This window comes from Bolinopsis microptera, chromosome 7 (assembly GCF_026151205.1).
Source record: "Bolinopsis microptera isolate Bmic1 chromosome 7, MBARI_Bmic_1.0, whole genome shotgun sequence".
NCBI lineage: Eukaryota > Metazoa > Ctenophora > Tentaculata > Lobata > Bolinopsidae > Bolinopsis > Bolinopsis microptera.
The window spans coordinates 1,018,879-1,031,492 of record NC_087078.1 but is presented as its reverse complement, the minus strand read 5'-3'; the positions used below and the strand labels follow the sequence as shown (position 1 = coordinate 1,031,492).

Here is a 12,614-nt window from a genome sequence, read left to right as displayed (position 1 = left end):
CATGGTAAGATCCCAGTTTCTATACGAGATTTAATTTTCAACAGAATTAACCTAATTTGTGGGCTGCAAGAATGAATCGTTTTTTCTACTTTAAAAGTAAAGTTGGACTGAGAAACTGCTTTTTTTAAATGTTTTATAATGTATTTCATGCTATTTCATATATTTTAGTTGTTAAAATATTTTGTTCAGTTATTAAATTATTAACAACACCACATTTGAAAACAAATGTTGAAAATAGCAGTGAAAAATTTGTTTAAGAAAAACGGAACCGCCCCTAATTGTAAAATAACGGCGAATGAAACGAATAGCTAGTGGTAAAAGAAATTATCAATTATTAATGAGCAGGTATTCATATGTGAAATATATTTACAATGAAACAGTTCAATATTAACAGTACAACAATAATATATGATAAGATAAATACTATCAAATTCAACGGCGCAAAAAACTCAAAAACTTAATCAAGTACGTTCGCAACCCGATTTATTCGGAACCCATTCTGTAAACATAAATCATGCAATTTACTCACATTCTGAAAAAATGCTCAAATAACTTTGCTTCTGGCATCTGTAAAGTTGCAGCAAAACAATAAACTAATAAATAATATGATACATGGTAAAATACTTTAATTAATTAATTAATTAATTACTTTAATTCACAAGATATTGTTAATTGATAAGTTCCTTTAAAAGGATAGATATAAAAGATACGATTCACAAGGCAATCTATGTCGTAATCCAGTTACAGTGAATAACGTAAATACAGCAAAGAAACCTGGGTATCTTTTATTCCTTTGGGCATTATATTATTTTAGCAAACATATAACCAAAATTCAAATAATCAAATTTTCAACAAAGTGATGTAATAATGAATATGCAATTGCAAAAGTTATCAGAGCATTTCTAAGAGCTCTATCTTAAACATTCATTTCCTCCTCCGCGTCAACATTTATTCCGATACCATCAAAATTGATTACAACCTCTCCTTTGCCTACATGCTCCTGTTTTACTGATTCTTCCTTATCTTCATCCTTCTCTTCCCCCTCTTTATCTCCACCCTCCTCCCTACTACCCTCCTCCTCCTTTTCTCCATCCTCTTTCACTCCTTCTCCAACATCCTGCACCTTTCCTTCACTCTCATCTTCATCATCATCCTCAGGTGGAGGCTGGTCTGGTGGTGGGGGTGGGATGCATTCCTCAGTGTTACCATGGTAACTAGCAGTGTTACCATGGGGAGGGATGCACTCCTCCACTGTAATGTGTACTTCACCTGGGGAGAAGGGGGAGAGAGGGATGTTGGTGAAGTTGTCTTCTTCAGAGCAAGGAACTGTTTCCTCCAACACGCGCACAAGGACGTGTTGTTTTTCTGATGTTACCATGGTAACACTGCTAGTTACCGGGGCTTTGGGTTCCGATTGGCTGTCTTTTCGTGGGGGTTCTTGGCTCGTGCTGAAAGGTCATTATAAATGAGGAAGAATAGACTCAAAATAATTTGAAACTGGGAATGTTTAACAAATAAAAAAACTTTTAGGAGGATGTTGTTGATGCTATTCTTTACAAAAAATTACCTCTGGCGTTGATTTTGCGTCGGGCCAACGGCGCCTGTAATTTTTCTCTTCCGTCGAATGCTATGTCTTGGCCCAAAAACAAATCTAGTTTGCTTTTCCCATAGTGCAAATGGCAACCTGTTGGGTTCGAACTTGTGAAATTGTGTTAATACATCCAGCTCTGTGATGATAAAAAGACTACTCTTAAAAGAAATATTTTTAAATAGATCCTTGAGTGTCTAGATTCTAACTGAAACGATTCAAAAAGCATAAAGAATAATATGAAACCATCGTTACCACAAGCAAACGCAGGGGAAGCAGAAAATGGAGATCAGGATGAACTTTATCCAGAGGGAGATGGCCATGTTTGGGGGAAATTCTAGTCGTAATATGTTTACATCTTCATTTTCTTCGTGGGGCAACTGATCTTTAGTTAGGTGATACCTGTTAAGTAACAATTGAGATTGGATTTAACTGATTCCAACTGTCACTAAAAGGGGTTGTTCAATTTTTTATGCCACGGAAGCCGGAACCTAGGAGGTTTTGATTTTGAAAAAACCTACTCTATAGACCTATATTGTAATTTATGATTATTTAATTAATTCCAGGAACCAGATAAACAGTAAACCACACTCACCAGCAGCCCCTGTAGCCCCGGACAATACACAAACCGTCCACATTCTCTCTAGCGTAGTTGGGAGCTCTAGTGCACTGCTGCTCCATTCCATTCTGTCGGGAAGTGAACGTCTCCTTACAGTACCTAGAGGTATTAGTTACACTAGGGGTAGTGTGGGCAGACCCTAAGTTACACTGTGACAGTCCCTGATCAAGTGCTCCTAAAGAGTCAAGACTCATTAAACATTATTTTAAAACTAGCTGCAGTCTGAGATGGTGCTTCAAAGAATCGTCGATATAAAACGATATTGCAAGTAAAAGTGAGTTGATAGAAAAAAAAACCCAAATAGTAATTTTGCAGTCACTTAAATGGTGCACCAACTCATTATCCCCAATTTGCACAAAGCCAGCCTACCTGCATCTGAAAACATAGACTGATTTCTTTTTGATAAGAGGGCGTTGGTTGGGAGAGTTAGTTACATCCTCTCTGGAGCTACTCGAGCTGTTAAGTGAGCAGTAACCTGCAGGAATTGCTGTTTTTATGGAGAGGATTACCTGCTGTTAAACAAATTGTGTGCAGCATGTAGACTGTAGAGGCGGTGTTTTGCATTCCTGCAATAGCAGGTAGCAGGGCGTTACATAATCGTTTGCAAAATAATAAAATAAGAAATTTACTTGAAAGAATCATCAAATGAGACTCTTAAGCAGTAAACGAATTACTAGAAAAAATGAAGACACTGTACTAGTGCCCTGATTTAGAAGTTACTGATATTTATATTAAATAGGCGTGGTAACTAGCAGTGTTACTATGGTAACTAGCAGTGTTACTATGGTAACTAGCAGTATTACTGTGGTAACTAGCAGTGTTACTATGGTAACTAGCAGTGTTACTATGGTAACTAGCAGTATTACTATGGTAACTAGCAGTATTACTATGGTAACTAGCAGTGTTACTATGGTAACTAGCAGTATTACTATGGTAACTAGCAGTGTTACTGTGGTAACTAGCAGTGTTACTATGGTAACTAGCAGTGTTACTGTGGTAACTAGCACTGATTTAGAAGTTACTATGATATTTATATTAAATAGGTATTCTACTCAACAGGTGATAGGAACTCAGAAAACATTGAAATAGACGTTTTTTCCCGTACAATCGATAAAACGTGATCAAATGACAGATAACGATATAATTTATTTTAATGAGTATTTTGATTGGCTTACCATTAGTTACCATAGTAACGCTACTAGTAATTCTGGGAGTCTCTAAAAACCGCCTCTTAAAAATTGGTTGATTTAAAATGCACTCACTTTCTGCCCGTGTCAAGGCCTTGTACCCGGCACTCATTCGACCAGACAATAAGACAGTGGGAGGAGTTTAAGACATAGCTCCTTTACAACTGATGCTGAAGAAAGATGGGTAATTTCTTATGTATACTGATACTGATATAATATGTAATACTGCTAAGATCTTTCTGCTAACAAGAAAGTATACGGCGATCATAGATTTAAGAGTATTAAATTATGCAAGACCAATTAAGTCATGCAAATAAAAGTAATGCGTTTAATATTCTGCACTAAGTCGGAAATAAATTTTCATATTTTCTTTAAAACTTATTTTTTAATAAGTCGGCAGGACAGATATTTTTACAAAATCACGAAAGCAGAATAGAAACAATACCCAATATTATAAAGCCATAAGCCACTGCAGCTTTGGATGATGATAAATCACTCTACACTGAACTACCACATTACTGAGTCCAACACCTTCTAACTTTCTAAAGATGGCTCGGACGAACAACTCAAAACTGTAACCCAAACGAGAAATGTTACCTACTTCCTTATATGGCAATATCACGTGATCAAAACAGCTTTTCCTATAACAGCTTGCCGATAACTTGTCAGGGAAGAATTTTAACCTCATACATATGAGTACACAGCTGGTAGTTCCAGATAAAGAGATTTAGCTCGCACACCTTTCACAATGGTTTACGTTACAAAATTACAAAATTGCGAAAGCAGAATATGAAAAACTACCCAGCTTGGTACTCTGCTACAGTATAAGTACATACTTAATTTTATGAAGGAGTAAGTACATACAGTACTAATACTATCTTACTATACAACAGTACTTTCCAACAAGTATACTCACAACTGAACCAGTACAATAACCAATGGATATACCGGCCCTGATACCGGCCCTGAACAAGCCTGGTCTACTGTAAAAAAAGAAACCCGTAATCACCCAGTAAGTGTACTCAGTAACTACAGGGGAATCACGATGATGACGTCACGCTGATGACGTCACGCTGATGACGTCACGCTGATGGTAATCACCCAGTAAGTGTACTCAGTAACTACAGGGGAAAAGAAATATACAGTGATTCTGCAACAACTTCAAGTGTACCAAGATATATGTATATATATTTTATATATCCTTTATAATACGCCTTAATGGGTCATAAGAGCTTTTAAACATCCAAACTGAAGTAGGTTGCAGCTCTAATAGGTTATCATCAGCGTGACGTCATCAGCGTGACGTCATCAGCGTGATAAGTCTATTAATACTTTAATAGTTAACCTGTGCAAAAGGAGCTGCGTTTGAATTTGAAATAATAATATATCTAATTCCTATCAGTTCTTTATATTTCCGTGTGTTTCTAATTCCTTTGCTGCGAACGCTTATTTTTAAAGTTTTTATAGTTTCAACACTACTATATAACAAATAATTTGAGATCATGAATACGATGTTGTAACATTGAAACGTTGAGTAATTCCTTTCCTGATAAGAGCATTTTCCTTTGTCGCATCAAACGGGATCAATACAAATTTACACAAAAATACATTGCTTATTTTTGACTGAGAAGTATGAATACCGTTACACTTACATAACAGGGCGTTACTGAAATCAAGATCACGAAGATTATGACGATAGAAGATGCTGAGCTACAAGGTCTGTGAAACGGGGAACTAGAAACGACGGACGATTATCACGAGCTTAAACGAGTACAGTACAGTCACAGATTACACCACATCTCCGCAAGCAATCCTACGATGTATCGGCACCCTTGTTTGAATCTATGTCTTTATCACATGTGGCGATACAATGTGCATGTCAATATACAGTTTCTGACGAATATAAGAATATACATTGCACAAATCTTTAAAGAATATCGTTACTGATATTCGCTTATTGAGTTACTGAGCGTAGCATAAGTGATTTGCACATGCAATATTGTAATACTGTATTTTACTATTTTAATTCCATATAGCTGCAGTACAAGGACTATGGAACGATTAGCGCAACCACTGTCGCAGTTAAAAAGGTGCAAAGTATGAACTCCTTCTAACTGCTATACAATTATAGTCTCCTACTTCCCCTACCCCTGATAACCAGGGACAAAAGAAAATCGCGATTATTTTGCCCAAAAATCGCGATACCGCGATTTTTAACAGACTATACATAAGACTATACATAAAATTTGTCGGAAATAATGGGAAAAATCACGAAAACGTGACTTCCAGGTACAGCGAACACGTGACTTCCAGGTACAGCGAAATAACTTCCTACAAAATTACAAAGCCCCGCTCGCTCGATAGTTATTAGTTAGTCTGGCCCGCTGTGTTATTACAGGTGATCAAGCTGTGAAATGTAAGGGGCAGTAACAGTTGGGAGGATCAGAGTGAGAAAATTATAATTTAAAAACTTAGATTTTTGGTTGTGTACTGTTTTGTGACGAAATTAGAATAATTATGGCCACAAAAATTGGAGCAGTGACTTTCACTTTGAGACTCTGTTAATAACTTATTGCTACGTTCTATAATTATAAATCTTGCATTCAGCTCACTCCAGATAAGCGTGGAGTACGGAATACGGGCCGGGTCATGTTGATATAATCCCAGCAAATTAAACTGGCAACTTGTTTACAAGGTCAGAACTCAGAACAAACTCAGAAATAGGTGTATATGGCAGATAGACAAGCACGTACCTATTATAAATTTATTATCGTGTGGATTCGCACGCTACTACGTAGTGATTACATGACTGGTCACTAACTTCCGAAGAAACGACCCAAATATACCATAAACCCCCAGGAGGGGCTACTACCAGAGTACCAGATAACAACCTCCCCCAGCACGGTGCAGTAAACCCCCAGGAGGGGCTACTACCAGAGTACCAGATAACAACCTCCCCCAGCACGGTGCAGTAAACCCCCAGGAGGGGCTACTACCAGAGTACCAGATAACAACCTCCCCCAGCACGGTGCAGTAAACCCCCAGGAGGGGCTACTACCAGAGTACCAGATAACAACCTCCCCCAGCACGGTGCAGTAAACCCCCAGGAGGGGCTACTACCAGAGTACCAGATAACAACCTCCCCCAGCACGGTGCAGTAAACCCCCAGGAGGGGCTACTACCAGAGTACCAGATAACAACCTCCCCCAGCACGGTGCAGTAAACCCCCAGGAGGGGCTACTACCAGAGTACCAGATAACAACCTCCCCCCAGCACGGTGCAGTAAACCCCCAGGAGGGGCTACTACCAGAGTACCAGATAACAACCTCCCCCAGCACGGTGCAGTAAACCCCCAGGAGGGGCTACTACCAGAGTACCAGATAACAACCTCCCCCCAGCACGGTGCAGTAAACCCCCAGGAGGGGCTACTACCAGAGTACCAGATAACAACCTCCCCCAGCACGGTGCAGTAAACCCCCAGGAGGGGCTACTACCAGAGTAACAGATAACAACCTCCCCCAGCACGGTGCAGTAAACCCCCAGGAGGGGCTACTACCAGAGTACCAGATAACAACCTCCCCCAGCACGGTGCAGTAAACCCCCAGGAGGGGCTACTACCAGAGTACCAGATGGGCCTATGTCAGCTGGAGAGCTCCCAAAAATACAGTAAATGCAAAATATGTTAGTTAGAAGAGTGTAGCTGGGACGGCCGCTATAACGGTTGTTGTAATACGAGTAGCAATTAGGGAATCAGTCACAACTGACTCCTAGCTTAAAGGTGCTCTCTCCTGGATTCTAGAGGCCGACAGGTGGGCCGCAAATACTTGCCCCGGCAACCGTTACCATGGTCACTTGCACTGATACCGGCCGTTAAGTGATTGTTGCTCAACACGCCACATAAGTACAATAATTATAGTAAGTATAGCTCTCTTATGGTGCATTTTTGTGTACGGTTAAACTTGTAACCAGGAGAGTTACTGGGGGGGGGGGGGGGGGGGGGGCTAACGATTTTAAAATATAGGGAGAGAGAGAGAGAGGGGGGAGAGAGAGAGAGGGGGGAGAGAGAGAGAGAGAGAGAGAGAGAGAGAGAGAGAGAGAGAGAGAGAGAGAGAGAGAGAGAGAGAGAGAGAGAGAGAGAGAGAGAGAGAGAGAGAGAGAGAGAGAGAGAGAGAGAGAGAGAGAGAGAGAGAGAGGAGAGAGAGAGAGAGAGAGAGAGAGAGAGAGAGAGAGAGAGAGAGAGAGAGAGAGAGAGAGAGAGAGAGAGAGAGACTACTAGAAAGTTTAAACACGATGATTTATAATTTTTAGCGCCAGTGATAAAATGATACACACTGCAGAAATAAGACAACGACTGTAAAAGCTATTTATAAAAATATATATACCGAGGACTTAATTGTTTACAACTATTCAACAGCCTTACCGGCAAGAGTTCTGGGGACTGTCGCTTAGTAACCATCACTGTTTGCCTCGAACAATGATGCCAAAAAGTAGTGTTGAGGACAACTGCAAACTTTTATCGAGAGGACCGTGGACTCTATTCTTTGGATCACGCTCATATAGGTATAATTACTTTGATAGAAAACCAGCGATCTATCCTTTTTAGAGCATATCACGAAAAGAAATAGCCTCTCTAGCTCACAGATATACATCAGTTCTTCAAAATAACTCCTCCATTATCAAGACTTCAAGGTTCTATAAGTAGCGAAATTCATTAAAAGTACATTTACTAATTTTCGAGCAAAATGTTCACAATTTTATCATCAGTTATCAAAAAGTCTCATCTTCGAGAGAAAACAGTCAACAGTGATAGTACTGGTAGTCATTTTGTCTTACCTCTCTATTCATTATAAATTGATATATATATAATCATTTTGATATCTATAACAATCATTCTAAACTGATATCTAAAGTCTTATAGTGATGTTACCATAGTAACACTACTAGTTACCATAGTAACACTTATAGTGATGTTTAGCTGATTATTTTAAGTTTAAGCCGAGACATTAAGCGCTCTTACCCACCATCAATATTTAGACCAACAATTAGTTTCTGGTGAGCTTACCCTTGCAAAAACTAGCAGTGTTAATATGGTAACTAGCAGGGTTACAATGGTAACTAGCAGTGTTACCATGGTAACTAGCAGTGTTACCATGGTAACTAGCATTGTTACCATGGTACCTAGCAGTGTTACCATGGTAGCTAGCAGTGTTACCATGGTAGCTAGCTGTGTTACCATGGTAGCTAGCAGTGTTACCATGGTAGCTAGCAGTGTTACCATGGTAGCTAGCAGTGTTACCATGGTAGCTAGCAGTGTTACCATGGTAGCTAGCAGTGTTACCATGGTAGCTAGCAGTGTTACCATGGTAGCTAGCAGTGTTACCATGGTAGCTAGCAGTGTTACCATGGTAACTAGCATTGTTACCATGGTAACTAGCAGTGTTACCATGGTAACTAGAATTGTTACCATGGTAACTAGCAGTGTTACCATGGTAGCTAGCAGTGTTACCATGGTAACTAGCATTGTTACCATGGTAACTAGCAGTGTTACCATGGTAACTAGCATTGTTACCATGGTAACTAGCAGTGTTACCATGGTAACTAGCAGTGTTACCATGGTAACTAGTAGTGTTACCATGGTAACTAGCAGTGTTACCATGGTAACTAGCAGTGTTACTATGGTAGCTAGCAGTGTTACTATGGTAACTAGCAGTGTTACTATGGTAACTAGCAGTGTTACTATGGTAACTAAGCGCTCTTACCCACCATCAATATTTAGACCAACAATCAGTTCCTGGCGAGCTTATATACCGTTGCAAAAACTAAATTATAAAGCAAGTTCAGCCATCTAAATTATTCACTGAACATCACCCGGTTAACCCTGAGTCTATGATAGAGAGTACGCGTAACAGTATCTAGAGAATGTACTAGTACTTACTTACTTTTGTTAGTTTTGTTACTTTTGTTGGGTTTAGCGCACTGCAACAGAGTCATTAACTATTTTGACCGCCTCATAGCTCCGATGTTACAGGATCCTTTCGCCATTCCAGGATGGAGTTGGTATAACTATTAGGGGATGTGTCTCGCTTGACCGGAGGCTGGTCAGGGATCTGCCGGAGCAAAGATGTGAGTTGTATTTTGAAGGATTCAAATTCTTCCAGTAGTAGTAGTAGTAGTAGTACATTCGTGTCAATTTTAAAAATAAAGAAACCATTGTTTACAGTCTTGTAGTGGTCACACTCAGCCGAGGTAAACGCTGGTATATGAGTATGTGCCTGGACGTTGGACAGAAGAAGTGAATTAGGAATGGTCCAGCATCGCCCAATATAAATATCCAAGTGGATACTGTGTAGACAAATCAGCTGAGGACAGATGACATGAGCATTTCATTGTTTGTAATGGAATTATCTTAGCAAATCATAGCACCTTCTGATGCATCGACCTTCGAATTCTTTAGCATATTAAATCGTCTCAAGTTTTCATTTTACAAAAATGTTTCTAAGTTCTTAGAAAGTTAGAATTGACTATTAAATACTAGCAAATACAATCTAACAAAGGGAAAGTGTACTCAAAATGCCGCTGCAGCTGCAGTGGACTAAAACGTAAAGTTAAAGACGCACAACAAGCACTATTCAGTGTTACTATGGTAACTAGCAGTGATACTATTCAAATAGTTCCAATAATAATTATTTTTAAATCTTATTTTCAAATGATTTTTATAATGTGGCATTTATAATTTTGGTCTCCAATGTATTCTGAAAAGAAAAGAAGGATAGATATTATAGAGCACTAACGTCATTGTCACTAGAGGAAGAAGTGGTCTGAGGGAAACAAAATTTATAAACGCGACGGATTTTAAAAATTTGAATATTCGATGGTATTGCATCTATGTGTGTAATTTCCTGTTTCGCTGAAACAGTCATGACCTATATGTGACTATAGTGACTACAAGTTACAAGGTTTTGTCCTGCACCGAGGACGTTAAGGACTTTATCGTGTAATTCAATTTGGGAGCAACCTGTGTTATCATGGTACCACGCAGCTGTTGTCATAAGTATTTAGTCTTAATTATTCATGACCTGCAGATCACGTCCTATAATATACGTTCTACAATCACTAAGGGAAGTTAATTCCTAATTCCTATGAAAATGATGATTTTGTGAGTTAGCTTATTAGGGGGGATTGCACTCATTGCGGTCTGTTTGGACTGTAGAGAGAGTTCATACTTTCATACGACAATTTTATGCGTGTTTTCAAATATAATAGGCGGATTAATACTTTAGCATTTCTACTACTACTGCGATAGTGAAGTCCCGGCCGTAAGCACGGGTTACACTAGTAATTAAATAATTACAATATTTGTCCCATGGCTCCAAAAAGTCGGCTCCCACATTAGGTGCACTTAAGAAAACAATGCGAAACCGGAAAATTAATAACAGAACATATTGCACGGAGAAACCTTGCGCAGTTATAAAATTGAAAGATTTATATTAAACAAATTAAAAGTTAGATATTTTGCGTGATTTCAGGATTTGATTGAATTGGAAGATTGAATTCTATGATTAAATTTTTTAATGGAATCTTATACGTCCTACGACGGTCGACGAATTCAGTACCTCAAGTGGCTAGCTCTATTTGCCTAAGAACTAACCGAGGCCGCTACAGAGTGTTAATTGTATGTTGCCTATGCACCTATTAAACTCCATATTTTTTGTTAATACTATTTGCAAATCTGCTTTTCAAATAGCACAAGATTTTGTACTCGCCAAGCGTAGCCAAGCGAAGGAATTTTAATAAATCCTTTTTCTGATCATGTTGCTCATAAAACTGTAATAGTAATACTTTCAGGATCAGATATCAAAATTACGTGATAACAATTTTGGGCGCTTAACTAAAAATATCGTAAAATGATTTTGTTTAAAAAAACTAAATTACCATTAACCAGGTTCGCCATGAAAACCACGTGCCTTCTAGTACTACTTTTGGTATGTGTGATACCGTACATGCGAGCTGAAAGTGAAGGAGCTGACGGAGATGCAGCTGACGGAGCTGCAGCTGACGGAGCTGCAGCTGACGGAGCGGCAGCTGACGGAGATGCAGCTGACGGAGCTGCAGCTGACGGAGCGGCAGCTGACGGAGATGCAGCTGACGGAGCTGCAGCTGACGGAGATGCAGCTGACGGAGATGCAGCTGACGGAGATGCAGCTGAAGGAGATGCAGCTGAAGGAGATGCAGCTGAAGGAGATGCAGCTGACGGAGATGCAGCTGAAGGAGATGCAGCTGACGGAGATGCAGCTGAAGGAGATGCAGCTGAAGGAGATGCAGCTGAAGGAGATGCAGCTGAAGGAGATGCAGCTGACGGAGATGCAGCTGAAGGAGATGCAGCTGAAGGAGATGCAGCTGAAGGAGATGCAGCTGACGGAGATGCAGCTGAAGGAGATGCAGCTGACGGAGATGCAGCTGAAGGAGATGCAGCTGAAGGAGATGCAGCTGAAGGAGATGCAGCTGAAGGAGATGCAGCTGACGGAGATGCAGCTGAAGGAGATGCAGCTGAAGGAGATGCAGCTGATGATGACAAAGACGAGGACGATCACCATGAGGACCAAGACGAGGACGATCACCATGGCGACTTTTCAGCTGGTACAGGTGTTAAGATCAGCAGTATTGTCTTCGGTGTTGTGGCAGCAAGGTTCCTCTAAGCTAAAAACAGTTATGAAGATATGTCGTGTCAACGCATCTAAGTGCGAATAAGCGTACGATTTCAATTTTGACTTGATCATAGAATTGCTAAAATTTTAAGTAAAATAGTTTCAGATTTAAGTAGATTGTTTGACACCCTGTTTACAGTTTATTACCAATCCTATAAGGATAGTATTTACATATTTAGCTCATATATTTAATCTAAAATTTGTAAAAATCATTTTGTCCTGTAAAGTGTAACAAATAGTTTTACTTTTCATTAAAATGAAATGAAATGTTCACACAAAATAAAAAGTTCTGTGGTAATCGTTAAGCGGCTAGCGTAAAGTACTATCTATGGCTACGGAACTTTTTTATTCGAACCCAGTTTTTATACTTTTTATTGAATTTTAACTTTCGCAAAATCATGGGCATCTAAAAATCTAACTGAAATTAAATAATTGTTTCCTATTACAAGTATAAATATTAAATATAAATAAAAGTAGAAAATTCGACCATCTTCTTACCTTCGAGAGATGGCGAG

The 12,614-nt window shown here is 39.4% G+C and overlaps 2 protein-coding genes across 2 annotated transcripts; one reads left to right on the top strand and one right to left on the bottom strand.

The window, feature by feature from the left end:
- Positions 1-348: 348 nt before the first annotated feature.
- Positions 349-5,118, bottom strand: LOC134818568 (uncharacterized). The gene is made up of 7 exons (XM_063828184.1): positions 5,047-5,118; positions 3,470-3,564; positions 2,577-2,682; positions 2,184-2,306; positions 1,844-1,990; positions 1,568-1,684; positions 349-1,448 (listed from the first exon to the last, which is right to left on the bottom strand). Exons 2-7 carry the CDS (start codon positions 3,504-3,506, stop codon positions 917-919), a joined length of 1,062 nt encoding a protein of 353 aa, XP_063684254.1. The 5' UTR covers positions 3,507-3,564; positions 5,047-5,118; the 3' UTR covers positions 349-916.
- Positions 5,119-11,394: 6,276 nt separating this feature from the next.
- LOC134818086 (dentin sialophosphoprotein-like) lies at positions 11,395-12,090 on the top strand. The gene has a single exon (XM_063827502.1). The coding sequence runs from the start codon at positions 11,395-11,397 to the stop codon at positions 12,088-12,090; it is 696 nt and encodes a 231-aa protein (XP_063683572.1).
- Positions 12,091-12,614: the final 524 nt, after the last annotated feature.